Raw genomic sequence first — 23,777 nt, 5'->3', positions numbered from 1 at the left:
ATACCGAAGGAGGGCCAAATGCCTGTCTTGATAGCTTATCATCTCAGTCAGTTTCTACAGCTTAAACAAACAAGACTCTGCTGTAATGGCAGGGCTCTTAAATGCTGTCAGGCTTGGGAACAGGGAGGAAAGGATAAGGATGTCCAAGGAGTCCTGAACAGAATCTTGCTGCAGAAACAGCAATGCTACAAATATCATAGAGACACAAAAGCAAAATACATTTCCCTGAACCTTACTTGCCCATGCAGCAACAAGCAACAGTGGAATTTTTCTACAGGTTTTTTGGTTGGCCAGTTTTGAAGTATTAAGCGTCTAGTATTCCCTCCTTTGCATGTTACCCTTAGAAATCAGGGAAAATACATAACTTGGTGAAACCTGGAACATAACACGTAACTTCAGAGGAGCTAGAATAAGATTCTAGTTTTAGAAACAGAATAGTTCATATGCTATAAGGAAGGACTTTGGATGCACTTGAATGTATTATTGTTGGACATTAACTCCACATTTCCTCTTTCATCCTTTGAAAGTGATTTCTGCTGCAGTATAACTTGTTTTTTCTATGTACTTGAGCATAAATCTTTAACACTCATCAGAGTAACTTTCAAACTGCAACATGAAGTGTAAAAAACCCCAGAGAATTCTTCTAAATGTTCAGTTCTTTAATTCTAAGTATAAATATGTAAATCTTTTATTTATATTGTTTTGAGTTCTTTCACAATATGGGATGTCCCCCAAACACAGATACACCTACCTTAATTCCACCTTTACTCTTCTTAATGTTTTTCTTTTTTGATAACTCTACTTCAGAAATGGTCTTAGGAGGGCAGGAAATTTCTGTGGACCTCCTGTTGGTAGCTGAAGGAGTCAAAAAGAAAGTAACATTAGAAAATGCGTGCTAAAAGTTGAAATCCTACTTTGTAATAAAAGCAATGAGCAAACATCCTGTCACATCAGTGGTAACGGAGACCTGGGTTGTGGCTGCAGAGGTGAAGGACCAGCTGGCACAAGGGATGGGCTATGTTCTTCCGTGCTCTGCTGTGTCTTGAATTGACACCTACAGCCCACACCGTAATGACTGCGTCGGTTTGGCTTCCTTCCTGCCAACCATCTTTAGCGTAGCACAGGCAAACGTAGCCAGCTGTATCAACAATTGGGTAATTTTCATTTGCATGGTTTTTCAGCTCAGGTGGTATTGCTTGTGTGAGCTCCCAAAGAGAAGAAAGTTTGGTTCTGGTAACAGTTTGCTAATGTCAGATCATAAGGAATTGTGCCCTATAAGGTTTCATCATGTGAACAAGTCTCAAAAGAGTAATCATACAGGTGTTCAACAGGTAACTGTGACCATGTATGTAATGACAGTGAATCCAGGGAGATTATTTTAGAATATGCTCTGTCTTGTCAGGTTTGTTGGGCCTTACAGGCTCTGTAAACCAGTTGACAGTGAGTTGTCAGAGAAAATTATCCCTAATAACATAACTGCTTCTCATGAGACTGCTGCCCAGAGAAAAGGTTTAGAATGAATTATGAGAAGGGGAATCATACATCTGGCTTGAGTGGAATGCATTTGGCTTCAGTAGAAAAATAATCTCTGTTACAGTTTGTATCTTTATTTTAAACTGATCCTGAGTTCACAGTGCATGTTATGTGAGTATGAGGCAAACAGTGCTCTCCGTGTTCTTAGTTGCTGAATTGATACAGGCAACCATGCATGTCATGATAAAAACAAATATGAATACCAGATGAAATAATGAAAGAATCCGGGTCAGGCAACAAAGAACAAAATTGTTGTAATTCTGAGATTAAGTCCTTTTTAGTTTTATTCTGGGAAAACTTTCTCACAGAACAAGAACTTTTTCAAAAATAAAAGCTGGTGTTTTCAAATGCATCTGGTAACATTGTTTAAGATGGTTTCACCAAGTTTAATGTTTTGAGGAGTTTACAGTCTTGGTGGTCACCAATAACTTTTTCTTCTTCTCTGGGAGAAGCTGAGGGATACAATAAAAAAGATGCAGACATCTTTGAATGAGGCAGCCACAGTAGCAAAAGATTCATGTAGGAGAGGACTCAACACTTTTAAAAAAGAAACACATTTAACAAATTTTCAACTGCCTTTGTCATTAAATTATTCTTTTAACGTAAAGGCAAAAAAAAGAAAAAGCATCAAAATACCCCAAATTATATGCAGTTAAGAAAATCAGTTTCATAGACAGAACAACTGAAGCTGACATTTCTTCTATCCTGTGTGTTTTATTGTGCAGCTGGGAAGAGAATTAATTAAAGCAGCTTCTCTCTAACTCTTTCCTGAATCTTCCTGGGTTTATCCCATGCTGAATGACGTGAAGACTTGGTAATGTCCATGTCATGCCTATTACTTCCTCACAATGACTCCATATTAGAAAGTTTCTTCTAAAGAACAGCAAAGTCTGGCAGCCACCAACAGCTATAATTGACCAGTAGAAGATTCTTACAGTTCCCAGGACTGAGTAGAAATGCAAAATGTCAACTCTGGTTCTTCCATCACTCTCTTCAGAATATACAGCAGGGGGATGGTTTTGATTGAGCACTGCTTTCAACAGATGCCTTTTTCCCCATCCCCAAGAAAGCTTTCCATGAAGTAGTAACTGTTGTCTCAAAAATATTGTTATTTCACCTAAAAAGTGGTGTATTGACATTCTGAAACTAAGGGAGGGGAAAAAAAGCAAGATAGAGCAAATAAAAGCTATTTGACCTTATTGTCAAAGTTCTTCATACCTTTCTAATCTGCAGGGAGGATGATTTCTACCATTGGCAAAACCAGAATACCAACCTTCATCAACTATTTGATAAATTTTCAAACAGGCCCTTTTCTGATTTTCCCTGTGAATCCCTGAGTAAAGTGGTTACAATCATCAGTAAATTCACTTTTTTCCATACTAATGCATCCAGAAGATTTTATTTAGCCTTAAATGCTCATCTAGCATCATCTTGGCAAGACACAGGCTGCAATCATACCTGTCACACTGAACAACAGTCTCTTCTGGAGCTTCTCCCAACTATATCCTATTTATACCTCGAAAAATCAGCATTAAAATAGATACAGGACTTGATCACAAAAATCCTGATTCAGTTATAGAAAACTGAGACTTTTCATGCTTTTCCCCACACACTTAAACACTCCTGAATACCAGTTACCCTATCTAAATCAGAGTTCATTGCTCTACAAAGTCAATTCCCAAGTTTTATATATACTGGATGTATTATTAAAAGGAATAGAAGCAAAGAAAGTAATTTTAGGAAACTTAAGAACTTTTGCTTAGAACAGCAGTCAGTAATACCAAGCTGTTTGACCTGTTTATTAATAAGAAAACTTTAGCTTGAAGGGATGGTTGATACTGATCCTGGATGAAAGCAGTCAGCAGAAAACGTGGTAATCTGTTATGACTGATGTTTGGATCACAACTTACAAACTTGAGACAGATGTAGGTGATCCAGGAAAAAGAACACTGGACAGTGTAAGTGAAAGATGACATTCACAAAAAGCCCAAGAGCAGATCCTCTTTGATCCAGCAGCAGATTACTCGGGTCACTTTATTAGCTTAGTTTATTAGCGTCATCGGTATAACATATTTCAGGAAAGAAGCAGGGAGAAGATAAGAAAACAATCAACTCCAACTGCTTATATTTCAGAGATGAATTTGGTTCAGATTGATACAGCAAATTTTCCCCTTCAAATTTGACCCAGAAATGAATTGAAAACAGGAAGCAATCTGTTTTCAGTTATGCTCCAGAGTATTTTTCAGTTATAGACTGGCCCATATTCAGAGACTGCTGCGTGTCACTACACTCAAGTAGTTTCTGGAGCAATATAGAAAGAAACAGCTCAAATACCTGCCAATAATTATTGCACTAATTACTATGGAACTGAAAGGATTTTATAAGGGAAACTCCCTTATAAAATTCTGTACAGTTGGCCGTTTCAAGGTCATCACTGTACTGTACTGCTGAGGAAGCTGAAAGTTACAGTGTTCAACTGCCTACTGAAAGAACAAAGTACAGGAACACAAAGGAAAACTATATCTATAAACAATCTAAGGTCTACAGGGTATCAAGGTTGTTTTCATCCTATTGTTTCACAGCACTCCTCTGGATAATGAGTAATGAAGATTTCATTTTGAACTCAATATTTTAAATTGCTCAATGCTGCTTTTAAAACAAATGTTAAAAGGCATTGTATGCAAAGGTAAACTGTTTATTGCAAGGATATTTACCGTAGAGCAGGGTTTGGGTCTATCACTTGCATTCACCTGGAGCACCCCTGTCCTTTTCATATGGGGCTTTAGTACTTCTCACTAGTTTTTCTATGAACAAGTTGCACGATAAATATGGAATTACTGTTTTACTACTAGCCTACAACAAATGGTAATGTGGGCTGTACTATCTCTGAAGTTTCTAGGAAAGGAGATAAACTCATGTGCTCAATGTTGCTTTGCAGTCTCCCCGCCACTCCAAGACTGAAACAAATTCAGTGAGGACAACTTGCTGTGCTGCTTGTGAGGAAAGGATGTGGTTTCACCCAGTTCCCCACCCTGCTCTTGCATGGCAGGGTACAGGCACCATCTCTCAGGTGTTTGTCTCTCACGGCGGGGGCTGCATCACACAGCGAGGCGCAAACAGAACAGTACACAGCTCCCGCGTGCTCAGAGACAGCTGAATTAGTCCATCTGGGCATTGGCCTCAAGTTTGCTCCTGCTAGAGTACATGTAACTTGTTGACCAGCAAGAGACACAGACTCGGTAGAGTCAAGGGTTATGACACACCCCCAACACTTGTAAGACATTCAAAGCCCCCCTCAGATTTAAATACCATGCTTTACATTCAGGTCTTGTGTGAATTTCCCAGCCACATGCTTCCCCATTTGTTTTCTGCAGAGGAGTTTGTGCATTCTCACAAATCACCTAAAGCAGAAACAAAGTCCTTTGTCAAGAACAGGTGTGGAAGCAACTAGTCTGCTAAACTGTTTATCGGGGCTTGCAGTTCATGCTGTACCACAGGAACATGAGTTTGAAGATAATGCCTTAATAGTTGTTTTGAATGCTGGTGATGACAAAACAGCATGCTTAGGCAGCTAAAGAAACACCAGAGCACCTAAGGGTTTATCATTTAATGGCTTAATACAGAAAGTCTTTTCCATTCTTAGCAATGTAATCTATACTTCTTTGCTCTAGCAAAATTGCTATCAAGCCCCCTAAAAATCTACCCATATAAGAAGCATACAGCAAGGCCCCTGTACATGGAGTATTGTTCTACAAGGAGACAGACTACTTGGTTTCCTCAAGAGTAGCCCAAGCGTGATAGCAGCCCTACAGCTGCACAATTGAAAGCATCTTCTCCTTTTCTCTACTTCATATATAGAAATATCTTGAACTATAGAAATTGGTGGTTTCCCCAAACCATTAATGAAAATCATATGCACCATCTTTTCTGAGTCAGCTAATCTCTGCAGCCTCACTTCTCCTGCACACATCCCCAGGCTCTTGCAAGACATTCTTTTATCCTCTATCCAGATGTTATTAGTTAGTGAGCGTTATGCACTAGTGACTGTGAGGAATGCTGGAATAGATCCAATGAGCAGTAGTACATATTTAACTGAGATTGAACCAGTTTAAATTTTGTTATTTAAGGAACTGAAAAGGCTCTAGCTGTGTTCCCCATATGAATTTGATGATCCAAGCTGGCCTTATGAGATGTTTGTAGGGTGAGTCATGGATTTTTTATGTGCAATGTGCTGTTAAACATGTTATTTGCTTAATGAGCTCACAGAAACTTTGACATCTCTGCTCCTGTACTTCACATTTATGTTGCACACAAAGAAATCCCTAGGTGAATATTTTACAGCATTTAGAAGACAGGAGATGCCAGAAGCAAAGCTGCATGTGCAACCCTAATTTTGCCCGTTTGCAGCTAAGGTATCTTGGCCCACCCCCCTCTAAGAATCCTTGTTTCATGCAGTGCATGGAATCAGAAACAATTCATGAGCAGCTATTCACTATTTTGATTTATCTGTATTTCTCAGTGGGGGCCCAGAGCCTTACTATCCGTATGGTATTTCAGTCCCTGCTCTGAAAATAATTGTCTTTTTTTTTCTAATAATCATTTTTACAATTCAAGTGCTTCATAAATACTTACTGAGCTGTTTTCACAACACTTCTCAGAGGTAACAGGCTGTTATCAACCACACTGACATCTGAGTTCCATAGATAAAGATCAAGAGAATACACTACTCTGGGAGACCAACCTGACATTTTTAGAACTGAATTTTCAGGTTAGTGAGTATTACATGCCACTAACTGTTCGAGGATACTTGCCCTGCCCAGTAATTCTGATTTCAGTCTTTTACTGCTTTTTCCAGTGTAGATTTCTTTATGTAGTTGCACAAGTTAGTGCAATTTTGAGGGGGTTGTTTTTAGTAAGTTGAATCACGTTAACACCCACGTGTGTTTTTAACAGGGTTGAGACCTTTACACCTACAGCACCAGCTTCTATTTCCCATGTCATCACGAGTAAAAGCAGCAGTAAGTAGTCACAGTTTCAGGGCTGACTCCACAACAGCTGAAACCCATCTGACCTGGGTCTGGTACACTTCTCCCTGTCCTCCCAACCTTTGGCCATATACTTTTCCCTTCTTTTTTTGTCAGCACTGCAGTTCAGGGAACTAGACAATGAGGAGCTGAACTAGCCAAAACAGAACAACCCCACCACCTCAGTGACAGTTTTCAGTTCCCTCCTTTGTTTCCCCTGGCTAGGTAACCAGAAGTACTGGGGGAAAGCACAGTCAGAAATGCGCTGCTGTGTGGGCAAAGACAAGAGTAGAAAGGGAGACTGTGACAGCCTTGCATTAAGCAGGCCTTACTTAAGATGCTGCAAGATCATACTGTAAGGAAACAAGTGGTGCAGGGGATAGGAAACATATTTTGTCTCTGGGTTCCAAAGATTTTTGCTGACAACAAAGGAAGTAAGACTATAGAAGCCAGAGTGTAGCAAGTTCATACCTAATTAGTATGTTTGAACTGAGATATTTTTTTTTGTCCCCCAAGTGCTTATAATTCTGCCAAATCTGGACACTTTAGGAAAGGACAAAACTATTTTGTATTGTCATGTTCCAGTTCTTGCCACAAAGGTAACTAAAGCTAGACAATTTTCCTAGCCTTGTTCACTGAGATGGCCAAAATAATTTTTTACTGAAGTTTTCCAAGAAAACATCAGGCTGAAGAAGATAGCCTTTGGGAAAGCTTCATTTCAAAGATTTGGAGTTTGGGAGAATTACAATCAAAATAGAGAACTGTTAGTTACAGTCATCCATCCCGAATAGCTCGTATTATCTTTTACAGTTCTGTGGCTTATCCCACTCTGCCTGACAGCCTGTGGGCAATGCTAGCCTGCAGGACTTGATTTTGTGGAGCTATGCCAATTCACTTCAGCTAAGGAGTTTTGTACAGAAATACAGACCAGAAATACGTAGTCAAATCACAAAAAATGATACCCTCAAAAGTGAAGTAGAGCAAAGGAATTTCTCCATCAAGTGTCACTTCTTTCCTCCCAACAGATGCAGGGACAATTTTAGCCCTTAGCAATATTCAAGCAGCTTCTATTGGGACTAAAGAGAGTTCTCCTTAAAATAAGGTGTCGTATATACTACTAATATTTTCAAGGCATTTATTACAAAAGGGTCAGCAGTTTTCTGCCTTTTCTGGGTTGATCTGTGAGTAACATTTAAGCAGATTCCCACAGCTAAAATGCACACCAGGTCCAGCTGCCATAGACTTTTGAGCATCACGATAATTCCAGTAGCAGTTTTTCAACGTTGAACAGGCCTGTCCCTGCAAAATTTACAAGCTCTTTTGTGAAACTGAAAGGTTCAAGCACAAATGGGATGACATTAAAATTTTGCTTCAGAATTTCCAACCCACAGAAAAGCATTGGGTGAGGGAGAGTTTACAGTGCAGCTCTGAGCTGCCTTTCTGGATCTTTACTAAGCTAAGACTATTCCAAGAGTGATCAAACACCATAAGGACATAGACATAAGAAACTGTCACAGTTGTTTCCCTGATAGAATTCTGCCCTTTCTCTCATACATGGTATCAGCTCTGCCTGTATGCACTAATGATTATGTCCGTGTAAAGTGAAGAGTGGCACAGCTATAATAATGGAGTATTTCATGCCTGAGCCTTCACATCTGTTAAGATTTTTCCATTAGCACCCTGAATTGGATTGAATTTTCCCTACCAGTCCTTTTTAGGGGAGCAGATAGTCAGCAAGTAAAAACAAAACAAAACAAAATCTATTCTGGAACAAACGTAACTTTTTTCCTTTCACAGACAACCATTGCAAGGCTGCCATGGTATTGTTACATCTGCTGCCTGGGGACAAAAGCCTTCCTTTCTGGTCTTCTATGTCTGTTTACCATATTGTATTGCCTTTGCTTGCTTTTGTATTTACACAGACTAGGAACATGGTATTTTCCCGTAGCTGTATTCTGTTTTGCAAGCTGTTCGAAATATTCAGGTACGTCCTGGTAACAAATAACAATGAGTTACAATACGTTTCAAGAAGGTGCTCTTAGCCTCTCTCATTTTTCTAAGATGGTACTCAATTCTTCTAAAAAGACCCGCTGATATTGCATTGATCCTGTAAACGTGTGAAGAAAGGACACAGAGGAAAGTCCAAATGAGGGTAGCTTCAAGAAGAGCAGAATTTCACAGCCTCATTTTCAAGGCTTGGAATAGGACTCACTGTCCCTGTTTCTATTCTCAGCCACATTTCAGACTCAGACTGTGAAACCCCTTGATGAATCAGTTTATCTGTGTTTATCAGTTTATCTTCAGTTTTCTTTCTGAAAAAAAACAGGGGTTTAAACACCAGTACTTGCCAAGTACTTTGGCATTCTGAGGGGAAGGACGCTCAGAAAAATTTAAGTATAACTCTTTGTAGCAGACAATTGGATAATACACAAAGGATGCCATTACACAGTATATGTAAAGATCCATGTATTGTTTACAGCAGTTAAAGTAACTTTCTGAGCCCCAGGATAAGCTGTAGACAGTCAGGGACTTCTGTTTTTGTACCGAGGTACTCTAGGTCAATCACCTTCTGGCACAAAAAATCTGAATGAGATGTTACAGTCTACTTACCAATGTCTGAACAAGACTGGGTTGCACTTTGCATCTCCTCAGAGAACAAATGGAGTAACATTTTAAAATAAATTTCATCTACCTATTAACATGCAACAGGACATCAGAGGCTATCTAATCCTTGTCACAGTTATCCTGTATTGTTTGTATAACAGGAAACTGCAATGCAAGGGTCAGAGCAAGGAAGCATCTCACGATTTTCTGTGAAAGAGCTGATAGTATGGGATTGGCAGTATGAACAAGCATTGTCATTTATGTCCTAGCGACTATTCTTTAAGATTCTGTTTGTGCCAAAAGTTTAATTTAAAAAATCTGCAAGCGCTCTAAAGTGACAAGAAAGTTTGAGAAACACAAGCAGTGACCGCATGCATAAACAGAAATGCAAGACTAGCTTTTAGCCTGAAGATGCAGTTACATGATAGCTGAAAACTATTCTAAAACTGTACTACCACTAGCAGCGACTAACCGGCTCTGACCTACTGACCCCATAACCCTGTTTTTTCTGCAACTTCTGCTTCAGCACTAGTGGCCACACAGTGAACAATCTGATCAACTTCAAAGTTAGTGCTGCTTTGGGCAGATGGTTGGGCAATGTGATCTTGAGAGGTCCCTGCGTTTTTGTAACTCATGCAATGGAAAACCAACTACCACATTTTTGCAGTCTGATCGTTGAGTTTTCAAGGTAAATCACAACTTATACAGCTAACTGACTGCCAACAACAGTGCAAGAGGGGAACACATGGCTGGAGGACGTGTGGGCGGCAGAGCAGGACCCCTTCAAAGGCATTGTGGTCCCTGCTTGCCTTAAGCCAGTAGTGAAGCTGAAACTTGAGGTAGCAACTCAATGTTAAGAACACAACTAGCATGGTTTTGGGGGAAAAAAAAGTACAGATGTCAGACTGGCAGGTAACTGATGACAATGATTTCCCTTGACAAGGAAAGATGAGTGCTGGGGAGCAGAGAAGAATGACAGGGACATTTGTGTGACCTTGTGATAACATGCCTAGAAAGCAAAGTGATCAGGCTACTGGCCATCCTAATCTTCCTGTTGAGAAAGCAAAGTTTATTGCATGTTCTTCATGCAAATTAGTTTTTTCAAGGCTCTTTGCTAAAGATTCCCCTTTTAAAAAGCCCTAAGGTTCCATTTTTTAGTTTCTTATAAGCATCTCTACTGAAAATGGACAACCCCTTCCCACCACCAAGTACAGGGTAGCTGGTCTCCAGGATGCACTGTTTCAAATTGGCTTCATCCATGTTCTTTCTGCAGAAAATAGCTATCTTGATTAAAGGCACATCCTCATCTCAAGTAAGAAACTTCCAATAAATTCTGAACTCAAGCAATGTTCAACTTTTATAGTTAGTAGAGGACAATACTAGAAAGTGAATAAACAGTTATGTAGAGGGAAAAACAAAAATTTGCACAAACAAGTCAGTGTTGCTCACGAACCCTTAACCTTTGCAAGTATCTGACTAAAACTCGAGGGATTGTGACCCTTTAAAGCCAAATATTCACACTAGAGTACATGCAATGTAAAAGAGGTTCTCATGCTTTTTGTTTAGGGTTTTCAAGAGTTTGCACTATAAGACATACTGAAAAACAGTGTAAAAATGTACCCTGTAGATTAGGCCCAGGAAGAGAAGCCAGAATTTTTTTTTTATTCATCCTTGTTTGTATGTTTGCAGTGACAGATATTTCACATTTGTTTTTAACAGCTAGGCCTGCAAGGCTGACACTGAACATCAAGTCTTCATGGTGGCAACAAAATTTAAACATGACTATGTGAACAAAACATTGGTGCGTATCTGAAAGCAGGTGTGCATGGCCTACCTACTCCTGCTGGTCTGGTAATCTTTGGTGATGCTCGCTTTGGGGAAGATTCAGGATGCGGGGCAACAGGTTGTACTGGCCGGGTCTGTTTGGCTGCCAGCTTCTTTAGACTTACTTGCCTCTTGTCAAACATTTCTTGTACATCTTCTAGTTTTTGTAGAATTCTTTGGGCATTGGCCTAGGTAAAGAAAAGGCAAACAACAGATGGTTGTCAGTGCTGAACTAAGCAAGTTAAGAAAGAACTTCTGTTACTCAGATTCAGACTAGACCTGAAGATCATAATGTGCTGCAGTTTACTGCAACCCAGCCCATGCACTCACACAGATTTGTTTCACTGAGTAGGTCACGCAGTCTTTATAGCACTATGAAGAAAAATCACATGTCCCATGACTACCCATCTGAATAAAACTTATTGCCCTAAGCGTTCACCTCTATGCCCTTTTGGTGTAGGGAAACTGGCATATTTGTGCAGACTCAAATATATAGCCAAGTATGCTCTCATGTACAAGGCAGTTGGTAATTTTGAAATTTTAAATCAGTGCACGCATATCTGACGGGTTTTACCTTTATTTCAGGGGTGAGGATCATGTCAAACTGATTGTAGAACTCCTTCGGGTTAGAGAGCTGATGTTCCTTAGCCGTTACCAGGAACTTCTCAATTTCAACGAGTGCAGTTTCAGCTCCCTCTTGTGACTGGCACTTGTCCACAGCTTGGGAAGCTAAGAGGTAGATCCCAGCTTCACACCATTGGCTTGCCTTTAGAGAAAAACGGGGCCAGAAAGACTTCATCACTGACAGTCCATGTTGTGAGGTGTTGCTTTTACTCCACGAAATATGCATTTGGCCTAACGTGGCCCTAAAGGACTTCATAGCACCCAACAGTTCCTGGCCATAAGTCACCCCACCTAGATACACAGAACCAATAGCAAGTTAAGTTCAGTTGTCATGGGCTAGATGGTCCAGTAATATGTAAAGTAAAAATATTCTGAGCAAACAGAAGTGTTACTATGGTTGCTGCAAATCGAATCTGTCAGCTGTACTACCTTCATTTCAGTGTTCAGTCACCCAATTATCCAAAACCCGAAACAAGTATTTGAAGCATATCAAAACTCCCCGAAACTTCTTAGGCCTATAAAACTTAGTTAAAAATACTCCAAAGCAGGTTTTACCGTAAATTTTCAGTAATTCCTGTTTCAGATGTAGCTGTAATAGCATGCAGACATTCCCGAAGCACTTAGCTTGCTATTCTAGCTAGATAAGAAAGTGAAAACTGTTAAACTGAAAGGGAAAACAGTAATTTTTAAGCACTGTAATACATTTGATTCCCCTTTCAAATTTAGGCCTATTTCAATTTTTTTCCTTAGTTTTATCTTCTACTTTTCATCATTTAAAGACCATAATTATGGGAAGCTACTGCTCCCATTTTTATAGTAACAGTTTCTGAATTAAATGGAGGGAAAAAAAACCCCAACTTTTTCTCTTCATCCAAATTACCTGAGCATATAAAAACTTTCATTTTCAGTAGAACCTCACCTGGGCTGTTACCCAAGAAGGTTCACTCACCTTATCTAACTGCTTATGAAGCTCAAGAGACTTTCCCAAAATATCACACTTTTTCTTGGTCTCATTGGTAAAGTCATCACAAATACGCCTGAGTTCAACACACTTTGGTCTAATGGAGTCAACTGCATAATGGTTGTTTTGGATGAGCTGTTCTCCATGGAGAGCTAGAGACTGGGCCTTCTCCAAAGGTTCCTGTGAAATTAATGAGAAAGAAATCCAAAGCTAGATCTTAAAATGACATGTGTAATAAAACTAATCCGCCTCTGTAATCCCGGCTGTAGCCTGCAGGTGAAGGTTTGGGATATTAATTTATCTGATATGTCTTACTTTATATTTATACCAAAGACCAACTTAGTTGTCAGTGAGTATACTGAAACACAAGAGGCTCCATCCCAACATCAGGAAGCACCTTTTTACTGTGAGGGTGACCGAGCACTGGAACAGGTTGCCCAGAGATGTGGAGTCTCCCTCCTTGAAGATATTAAAAGACCACCTGGACAACCTGCTCTAGGTTTCTTTGCTTGAGCAGAGGCATTGAACAAGATGGCCTCCAGAGGTCTCTTCCATCTTTAAGCTTTCTGTGGTAACTGTGATTATGTGAGCACATGCCACCTTTTTTTTCCACATACTGGGGACATTTATTATACAAGTCTTTTTTCCTGCAAAGTTCCCAGTAATCAGAAAAACTGTAAATTATTTTTTTTTCCACTCATTAATTGTGATGTTTATAATGCTTTAGTTAATTTTTGTTCCAAGATATATTTTGGAAAACTCTTCAGATCCTACTGACTGACTACAATTAATAAACTTAGTCACAATAGAATTAAATGAGAGGTGGCCAACAGGAATAGAGCACACATCAGTACATCATGCATTTTCCTTCCATTGTCCACATCACATGTTACTATAACCTTTGATCATGTGCATCCTCCTCTGATTTAACTTACTCATTGTTCAATGCTTTCTAATAACACTTAAGTTTGATGTACATCACAGCTGACCAGCTGATGGAATTACAAAGTCCAAATGTCTGCAAAAGAAAGGTGTTTATTGGAAGGCACAGGTATTCCTCAAACTGCTACGAGTCTGAATAGAATGATCTTAAAAGTTACCTGGCCAAGTTAACCTGTGAAGTGTTCTGAGCTTTTCAGATTCTAAAGATGGACATAACCTTTTCTGGTCTGAAATACCAGTTTTTGAACTGGATTCTAGCTTTCCAAGTAACGAACTGGAACTACCAGTCTGAACAACCCTGGTTTCTGGAAATTAGGATCTGAGTTTTGCTATTTAAAATAATGACTCATGAGACATGAATAAGCATGATGTAAGGACAGTGACAGAGAAGTGTCTAGAAGATCATGCCTATAGCAGCTAGAATACTACATTGAGTGCAAACCTGTCCTTTCTCTTCTAATTGTTTCTGTTCCCTTAGGAGGTGCTCCACTCGAGTCACACTGTCTCCAATGTCAGCAAAAGCTGCTTGTGCTTCCATGAGATTATCCAAGGCCAGTTTTACCTAAAAAACAATATAAAAATTTAAAAAAACCACACCAAAAACCTGCACCCAAAGACCCATCACAAAATACTTATAAAACAGTAACAAAACTATGGCTTCTAAACATTTGCCTACATCTTTTAGAAGAGTCTACACCTCTGATTTAGTCTTTCAGCTCATTCCAAAATAGAAAAACCAAGAAATAACATCCAAAATTGAAAACCCAAGGAATAATGCAACAAATCAACTATTCTTCAAAGAGTTACAGTGCTTCTCACCATTTAGGCCCACACAGTTTTGAAGACCTGTAACTCTAGAGTCTATATTACTCCAGAACCTGTATTACCCCAGCCTCTGGGCTGACAGCCGGGCTTTCTGAACTGTGTTTCATTGATCTGGAGCACTGTGTTCAGCTCTGGGGCCTGCAACATAACAAGGACATGGACCTGTTGGAGCGAGCCCAGAGGAGGCCACAAAGATGATCAGGGGGCTGGAGCACCTCTCCTGGGAAGACAGGCTGAGAGTTGGGGTTGTTCAGCCTGGAGAAGGGAAGGCTCCGGGGACACCTTAGAGCAGTCTTTCAATACTTAAGGGGCATTTATAAAAAAGATGGGACAGACTTTTTAGTAGGGCCTGCAGCAATAGGACAAGGAGTAACGATCTTAAACTGAAAGAGGGTAGATTTAGATTAGATATAGGGAAGAAATTCTTCACTATGAGGGTGGTGAGGCACTGGCACAGCTTGCCCAGAGCAGCTGTGGGTGCCCCATCCCTGGCAGCGTTCAGGGCCAGGCTGGATGGGGCTTTGAGCAACCTGGTCTAGTGGAAGGTGTCCCTGCCCATGGCGGGGGCATTGGAAGCAGGTGGTCTTTAAGGTCCCTTCCAACCTAAACCATCCTATGATTATATGACTCTGGTGGAATCGGCAATTTACCATCACAGAAGTGATATTTGATCAATCATTTTTCATTTGTGTGTGATGTTATCAAGAAGTTGGTGTTTCACATTTTGGCATAACAGGCTCTCACTTTCCTCACTGTGCCTTATTCAAATGTTGTAAGATATCTGATAGCTGTCAAGAATTTAATTTTTGAATATCCACTTGCTATTTCATAATGAAGGGCTTCTCTCCCAATCTCCTTTTTGGGTTGTTTGTACCAGAGAAGGCTAGACAGAACGAACAGATGAAATACCTCTCTAAAATCATGTTCAAAGTGTCGAAGCTGCAGGCATTGTTCTAGTTTTAGGTGATGCTTGGTCCAAAATTGATCAAAAGCCTTTTCTGTTTCATCCAACTGAGCCAACAACCTGTTAAGAAATTAAAATGAAAATAACTTACTACTTTCCTATAGTTCATTTCTTTTGTAAGAAGGATCTGTACCAACTTCCCCTTAAGCAAGAGAGAATGAAAAAAAAAAAAAAAGAATGACATGAGTGTGATGAATGACAGCTGCATGGATCCACTGTGCCAGCTGATCCACTGTGGCAGGCAGTCCTGCCTCCTGACTTACGACAGGAGCACAGAGCTGTTCCATGTGCTGGCAGCCAAAGGCAGCCATCTCTCCCTAGCTTCCACCCAGCTCTTCTTCTAGTTCCACCTAGTTCACCCCAGGCTAATGCAGATTTAATATAATGCTATTGTTGTTTCAAGGAACGTTTAAAGCAGAACTCTACAACTTCTTCATTTTCTTCTCCCACCAGAAATAGGCAAGGACTGAATAATTTTTCCCAGTCCATTAAAAACAATAGGTTAGAAGCTCATAATGCCTTCCATGGACATTGTTTCACTTTGTGTAAACAATGAAACATTTATTGGCAAAGAAAATAGCATCAAGGTGTCATACATCTTAAGTAAAATGACACTAGACTACTGAGTCATCCTCACAGTCTCTCAATAGTCTATTAATTACATTACAAAGTAGAACAGTTTAAACAGGAAAAAAATTAAAAGGAAGTATTCTCTGAATATCCTATATTTCAATAGATGGACACTCTTTGGGCAGAGCAGGGGACAAGGCCTTATCTCCTACAAGCCCAGTGAGTGCTGGAATGAAGTTACTGAGGCAAACATCAGTAGCTCCCTCCTATTCCTCTAAAAAAAAAAATCTGTTTTTAATCTATCCCTGAAAAATGTTGGTTTTTTTAATCAAAGCTAGTTGTTGCATTCAAGATGAATTCGCAAATTCCTTTGGGATGACTGTTTAAAGGATTTTAAAGTATTCAGTGAAAAATATCAGCTCAGCTTTACTTTTGGCAGCTTTGTTCCCAGTGAATGCAGACACACTGAAATACTAGCATGGCATTTCTCTTTCCACTGCATCATGTGGCAAAGCAGAAACTTCTACATGGTGACTAAAAGCTTTATGGTAATAACTAGCATTGTAGGAAGGAATAGGGTTTTTTTGCTCTCCTCTGTGCAGCTGTGAAGTATGTTTCAGAGTATCATCTTCATCTGTTCCTCTCCCAGTGTTTCCACAGGCATGCACAAACACCCTCCCATCTCACGTGAATTCAGATGACACTTTCCAACTAGGCATAGAAGTTTGGAGGATGCATATGGGCAAAGTAAGTCCCACACTAAGTCTTCAGCCAGGTAGTTAGTGGTCCAACAAAAAATCCTAGGAAATTGAGGACTTGTTTGAACTTGTCTTGGCAGTTTAATCAAGTAACTTCCTCAAAGTTTTTCCCTTCTGAGTTACCCGACCAAAAAAAATCCCAAATAGCTGAACCAGTAGGAATTTATAACTCAAATATTTAAATCATTAACATTACACTTGCATTTCTTAGGAATAAATTAGCAACTTGCACAAGGTAATCTAGCTTCACTGACCTTTCTACTGTTGCCACATTTTCCAGTTCATCTGGACTGAGTTTGCTGTTGGCACTTCGGGTGACTGGCTCCCTAATGCATGTCAGTAGGGTGGCCCCCTGCTTCACAGCTAGTTTCAGCTCATCCTGAGGGGAAAAAAAACAAGCCAAACAAATTATATGTACTTTGACAACACTCACACCTCTTAGATGGACAATATAGTAATACTAAAGGAGAATTCTTTCATAGGTATTAAATACTTGGAACAAAATATAAATGCTTACCAAATTTTTCTAGAAAGGCAGAGACTAAATCTATTCACTTTGAATAGTAGATATATTTCTGAAAAAAGGAATCGTATATAAATTCTAAGCAGATTGTACTCTTGACCAGGCAACTTGCAGAATGAATTTTTATACCATAAATTGAATGTGTGCTGCAGATCATTCAGTTCTGTAAACAACATTGTGACATGTTGAGCCACAGTATGTCAGCTATCAAGGAGTCACCCACAGAAGAAGGTGTCTTTCTAACATGGAAGATGAGCAATGAAAAGGATAATGAGGCTCAAACATTAACACGTCATCTGAGGAGTCCCCACATCACTGCACACTTCTTGCGTAAAAATTGTTCTTGTGCTAATATAGCTTAAGTAGTATTTTTTCTCTTCTGTTTAACCTCAGGTGTTTGTTGACAGCAGTAATGGTTTTTTTTCTGAGCCTTATTCTGCAAAGCTAAACTTGCCCCAACTTTATTTAAAAAAAAAAAAAACCAAAACAAAACACTAGTCATCGTCTAGTTAGATCGTTCTGTTTATTCCTGGATTATCCTCACAGACATTCTCTACAACTGCTCCCGTCTGAGTTCATCCTTTCTGATGAACTCTTCGTCAGCGCCCATGCTATTCCAAATGTGATCCCATCACAACTTCTCATACAGTAGAAATGATATTTCCCTGTTCTATCACTCCTGAAGCTGTAAGAAACCCTTTTTCATAGTTGAATCAAATCGACCTCCTGAACTCAGGTTTATCTCCTGTTCAGTAGTTTCCAGACAATGGACTCCCAAATGATGGCAGAAAATTTTGTTAAATCAAGAAGTCATACATTATGCTGATGGAGCTGTCATGAGACAACATTCACCTTCAGCTTGCTATGGTGATCAGTGTGTGTGCAGAGGAGCTCTTCTGTGCACTGCACATCGTTGGGAAGTTCAGTCTCTGCTAGGTCTGTTCCAAAGGTCTGTAGCATCTGTGCTGTTGTTTTTACTGTCATTGCAAAGTTTTCAATAGCCTGGAAAAGCAAGAGCATAAAGTCACAGACTGGTTATTTACCCATAACCCTTTAACAGTGCTTACTTAGTCCCTCAGGCACACTGTGCTGCAAGTATTACATGCCGGTAAAGCTGGCCATGTTGCCTTTCTTTGGGTGGATATACTAAAAGTTATAAATTAAATCCTGTGTCACAAATGATCTTTTCACAGGCCTACAAGTATTGTCATCTCAAAGAACCAGCCGGGGAACTCCCAGAGCTTTACAGACATAATGAAACCACAAAGGACATAAGTTTCAAAGCCAGGACTGGAACTTTAGATCCTCTGCCTGTGCTTGCTAGGAAATTCTGCTGTGTTTAGATGTTTAATTAAGGCTTTATTTAAGTTGAGGAAACTCTGAAAGTGTATAGGGCAAAGCCTTTTTACATTTATATTTACACAGCCATTGTTCACTCAGCAGCAATCTTTCAGAAGCCAGGGGGAAGGCAATGTGCATCTCCGTCCTGCCTATCTGTACAAGATGCATTGCAGGCACTCCCTCCCATCTGTTCATGTTAGTACAATACAAGGACAACTTACTGCAAATACAGTTAAAATGCATAAATTAATTGGAGCATTGCTGTTTCTTTATCACTTTGGTGCACTAATACAAACCTTGTCAAAAATCAAAAGGGGAAGTGAGGAAGGCTTAAAAACAATGCTGCCTTTAGAGTAGAATATATTGTTCAGACTTGTGAGATGTGATTAAAACCATTTTAGCTAGTAGCAATTAACTGCATGGGATGATTTTTCATTATCATGTCCCAATTTCTTTAGGGACTGTATTGTTCTGTATAGCTTTTTGTTCTTTACACTCTTTGATCTAACCCACCCAATGGCTTGAGTCAGTCAACACTACTAGGGATGCTCTTACACCCAGCCAAACACTACATGGTTGTTGCAAGTTGCATTCCCTTCTCCAGCAGCGATGGGAATCCCTCATTTGCAACCACGACAGTTAAAATTATGCTGTGTGCTCAGTGAAAAACAAACTGGAGGTAGATCATCATTCAAAAGGTGAAGAGAGAAATTACATCCCACGTATGTGATCTGAAACATGCCCCAGATGAGGCAATGCTAGCCGAGTTCATAGCCTTCTTCTCTTTTTTCCCCCCATAAATTCATGCCTGCTTTCAGCATAAGCAGTACAGACCCACATAGGCTCTGGTTTACTGCTTAGCAGCTGTAGCCTGCTGTTCTCAGCACTGAAACTATGGGATTAAAGTTGGTTGAAATGTCACACTTATGGAGCCATTCAGGACCAAAGGCGGCTTACTAAAAGCCAAAACTGTACTCTGTGGGCAAGAAAGCTCACAGGCTTCTAGCCATTCAAGATAAGAAAGCAGAAACAAAGAACAATGCATTGAGATTGCTGTGTCATTACCATTCAGCAACCATTTAAAGCCGTTTCAGAAAAAAAGCACTGGCAGGACAAGATATGAGAACATGATGAGAAGCAGGAGAGGGGATGAAGACCATAGCTCAGCAAGACTGAAAGTCATGTTGTTTCAAGGCTGACACTTCCCTGCTGACAACCCTCTTATCCAGCAGAGACTCCTTGGCTGGCTGCGCCATGCACCGTGAGTTTATCAGTGTTTCGCTTCATCACATGCTTGCCTCTACCCTCCTGCGCGTGTGAGTAACGTATTGTTTCATATACGTAAGTTATGTCTGTAGGGTATTTTTCATGTCTCCGTGCTTGGTAAAAGTTTTTCAAACAAATTTAACCAAAAGATCTGGGGATTACATAGCCACACACCTCAAATCTTGGCTCGCTTTTATTTATGTAAAGCATATACACATCGTTTGGTAAAATACGCAAACTCCCATCATTGACAAACAACATAGCCTTTCTTGTGCCGCATTTTACTCCCCCTCATTTTTTCAAACCTTTAGCTGTTTGAAAGTTCACACAGATGATTCCTTTAGACTCACCCCTCCTGCAAGAACAGTTTCATATTTTTGATACTCTTAACATGTAAGCCTGTTCACTCACTTCAATTCTAACCTTATTGTAGTCAACACAGCTATAAACATAACAAGTGTTAGAGGAAATTCAGACTCTGTGTTTGCATATTTAGAAACCTGAAATATTTAGTGGTTCTCAAGGAGAGTAAAATTTAATTTTATAAGGAAAGTAAAGCACAGAAAATGATAGCAGGAAGGTGACAAGTGATTTGACTTAACAAAGCCACCTCAGAAAAGCTCTTTTCCGAGTGTCAGACCTAGCCTGCAGGTCAGCAACCCCAGACTCAAACTCGAGGCTGCTCAGGACACTGCAAAACATTGAGGCCAATTAGATGTGAGCTCTAACATACCAGTTTTCCAAGCAGACCCACAAAGACAGATGCAAACATTGCATACAGCCTCTGGAAAACTAATTCTTTATTCAGGATCAGGACCCAGCTTTGCCCATTTTTGCTTAGGTAGGATGAGACAATATTTTGGCTGCTAACGTGCCAGAGTTTGGGGTCTGTTTTTTGTAAACCGTCACCTTTTTGGGGTGCCATAATGAATTGTTTATATTGTTTTGAAGCAGCCACTGAAATGTATTAACCAACCCAAAAAGGGAACAATCAAACCTGTATCAAGTTTCCTTAAAGGCAATAGAATAAAAAGTCTTCCTGCCTTCATACAATTAATAAGTGTTCTTCAGTTATGCAAAATAAGACCCAGCTGGAGTGCATGTTTATGTAGCATGAGAATGAAAACAAAGGAAAATAAAATCTAGTACTAGCCTTAAGTGTATTTCTTCCCTTAAAACATGGACACAATGAATCATTGAAGTGAGAATTCTGACCTTTGAGTCCATTAAGTGCTAAAGCATGCGTTCAGCTTCAACCATGAACCAAAGGCCTATGGATTCTCATCAATTATTCAAAAGCTAAGAATGTGCCAAAGGGCCTTGCTGAGTAAGAATACTATGACACTATTGAGCCCTAGTCTAGGCCAACGGTGAGATACATGTTACCACTACTGTTATAAACTTTTAGGGAATCTTCCTTTCTCTATTTGAGTCATAGATTTCCTCTTTCCATGAGTACCTGGCAGAATCTGTATGCTGAAATGCAGCTGAAAAGTTGCTTAATGGTTGCTCTACGGTTTTCATCTGGACAATTCTGGGTGTAGACATCTGAAAGAACAACACCAACACTCACGGTTCGGTGATGTATCCACTGACTGTGGCCATACTCCAGGGTTCCTCCCAGCTCCCGTGTCAGCTGACTTTTGTCAATATAGCCATGCAGATCAGACACAGAATTTAACATGATGATCTGAAATGAATCCAAACACAACAGACTGAGAGAAATAATGAGCCCTTTTCATCATTGTTCCTAGGATCTGGGTTTGCCTTAAACATGCATGACCAAACTGCAGTCCCACCATAGGCAGTGTATGTTTGTTCATGTAACAGCCATAGTTTAGTTCCACTAGGTTTTGCCTTCTCAATATGTACATGGCTATTCTTGAACTAACCATAATTTGACATCATCTCGCTCCTTACTAGGCTGAGGATGCAGTCATTTTGCATGTGCATCAAGAGCAAAAGTATGGTATTTATAATGTTCACACAGACTTCCATGAAATAATTTATATATTTTCTAGGCAAGTTATTTATAGAGAAGTGGAGGTGTAGGCAGGTTAAACAGCTTCCTCAACACCAACCACTTGATTCAGGGAAGTGCTGAAACGAGACCACTGAGAATAAGATTTTCCTTTCAGTTGTACCATTTTTATGGCACTGTATGTCCACTGAGTTCACTGGCTTTCTTCTGTTCTAGGCCATGATGAAAGAAAAAGGAGAGACAAACCTAAATCAATTTTCTTATTTTAAAGAGTCTCCTTACCACTAGACCTACTTAATGAAAGCAAAACCAGATTTGCATTCAGCTTCAGGTAGGCAGTATTACCTTTTGGCAACCACTGTAGATCTGGCAACACAAGTGGTTACACAAATAACATATATATGTATATATTTAATAAACACATGTATCTCCTTGTTCTAACAGCTAGAAAATACACCATGATTTCAGCAACAGAAAAGCAAGATGTTTTTCTTGAGCATCTTGAGAAATTTGAAGCCTTAGACTTTAATATATGTCAAATGTATTACTTCACTGCCGCTTAAAGAAAGGATAACTGGCTACGACTGTTAGAAGGCTCTAAGGGAGCATGGTAAGTACACTTGCACGCACTGTGGACAATGAGACGAGCATAGATGTATGGAGGCAAGAAGATGTATATTCTGGGCTGATAGTGCTGTAAGAAAAGCCTTGAGAACAAACCTGAACAGATTTTTAGCTGATCTTTGTTACAGAATTATTCTAGAATAATTCAGGTTGGCAGGAACCTCAGGTCTCTAGTCCAACTTCTTTCTCAAAGCTGGGTCAGCTGTGAGATCGAACCAGCTTGCTCAGGGCTTTATCCTCCTGGGACTGAGGTTTTACAGCCTCTGTGGGCAGTCTGGTCCACCGCCTGATTATCTTTGTGGTTAAAAGTTTTTTTCTTATATCGAGTCCTTATATCGAGCCCTTGTTTCACTTCATGTCAGTTATCTCTTGTCCTACTGCCATGCACAACCTGGCTGCATGCTCTCAGTAACCTGCTGGGAGGAACTGGAAAGCTGCTGCTATGTCATATTAACCCTCCCAAGCCTTCCCTTCTCAAGGCTAGACAAGCCCAGCTCTCTCAGCATCTTACAGAGCCCTGACCTTCTTGATGGCCCCCTGTTGACCTCAACCCAGATTAATATTTTTTCTTGCACCAAGGGAACTAAAACTGGACAGGATATTTTCAATGTCATCTAATGAGAGCCAGATAAAGGGGGATAATTGCTTGTCTCAACCTGCTGGCTGTGCTTCTGTTAATACTGTTGATGTTAATGTGGGATGCTGATAGCTTCCTTTGCTGCCAGCGCATACTGCTGGTTTACATACAGCTTGCCGTCTACCAAGTTCCCAGGTCCCCTTCAGCAGAGCTGCTCCCCAGACAGTCAGGCTACAGCCTATATTGTTGTCAACAATACACACTGTTGTGTTCTTGAGAAAGGAAGTCCTTCCCAGCTGCAAGACTTTGCATATGTCCCTTTTGTATTTTATAATATGCTCATCAGCCCATTCCTTGAGCTTATGTTCCAGCGGCCCTGTCTTTGAGTGTACCAGCTGCTCCTCTCAGTTTAGTGTCATCTGCACACTTGATGGCAGCACACTGTCACCTCTTCCAGGTCATGGATAAAGATGTTAAACAGGGCAGGTCGCAGCAGATATCACGACACAACCCCACTTGTTGCCCACCTCCAGGAAGAGTATGACCCATTAACCATCACCTTATGAGCCCAATCATGCAACTGGTTTTTAAATCTGTCTAGTTGTCCACCTATCCAGACTTTAACATCCTATCTTGGATACAAGAATATTGTGACAGATGCATCTGGTCCCATGGACCTGTATGGATTGAATATTCTCAAGAAGTCCCTGACTTCTTTTTTCACTTCCAGCAGTTCATCTTCTCCTTGAACCCCGCTTCTAAACACAGAGGCCAGGAGACCTTGCTGGTGAAGAAACTGAGGCAAAGCAAGCACAGGGTACCTCAGCCAAAGCTAA

The 23,777-nt window shown here is 40.1% G+C and overlaps 1 protein-coding gene across 6 annotated transcripts in view; it reads right to left on the bottom strand.

Moving 5' to 3' along the window:
• Window positions 1–23,777, bottom strand: part of MCF2L2 (MCF.2 cell line derived transforming sequence-like 2) — a 181,087-nt gene that overhangs the window by 92,271 nt on the left and 65,039 nt on the right. For all 6 annotated transcript variants that reach the window (XM_055723577.1, XM_005438482.3, XM_055723576.1 and 3 more), the window contains exons 6-14: window positions 21,333–21,449; window positions 18,005–18,154; window positions 16,884–17,008; window positions 15,247–15,361; window positions 13,955–14,074; window positions 12,559–12,750; window positions 11,560–11,751; window positions 10,996–11,173; window positions 752–855 (exon numbers count right to left, since the gene is read on the bottom strand). In XM_055723577.1, the coding sequence (XP_055579552.1) occupies window positions 752–855; window positions 10,996–11,173; window positions 11,560–11,751; window positions 12,559–12,750; window positions 13,955–14,074; window positions 15,247–15,361; window positions 16,884–17,008; window positions 18,005–18,154; window positions 21,333–21,449 (1,293 nt within the window). The remainder of the gene's footprint in view (window positions 1–751; window positions 856–10,995; window positions 11,174–11,559; window positions 11,752–12,558; window positions 12,751–13,954; window positions 14,075–15,246; window positions 15,362–16,883; window positions 17,009–18,004; window positions 18,155–21,332; window positions 21,450–23,777) is intronic.

The sequence above is a fragment of the Falco cherrug genome, chromosome 11, assembly GCF_023634085.1.
Source record: "Falco cherrug isolate bFalChe1 chromosome 11, bFalChe1.pri, whole genome shotgun sequence".
NCBI classification, from domain to species: Eukaryota; Metazoa; Chordata; class Aves; order Falconiformes; family Falconidae; genus Falco; species Falco cherrug.
The sequence above is the reverse complement of the archived record's forward strand: the minus strand, read 5'-3'. Positions and strand labels throughout refer to the sequence as shown.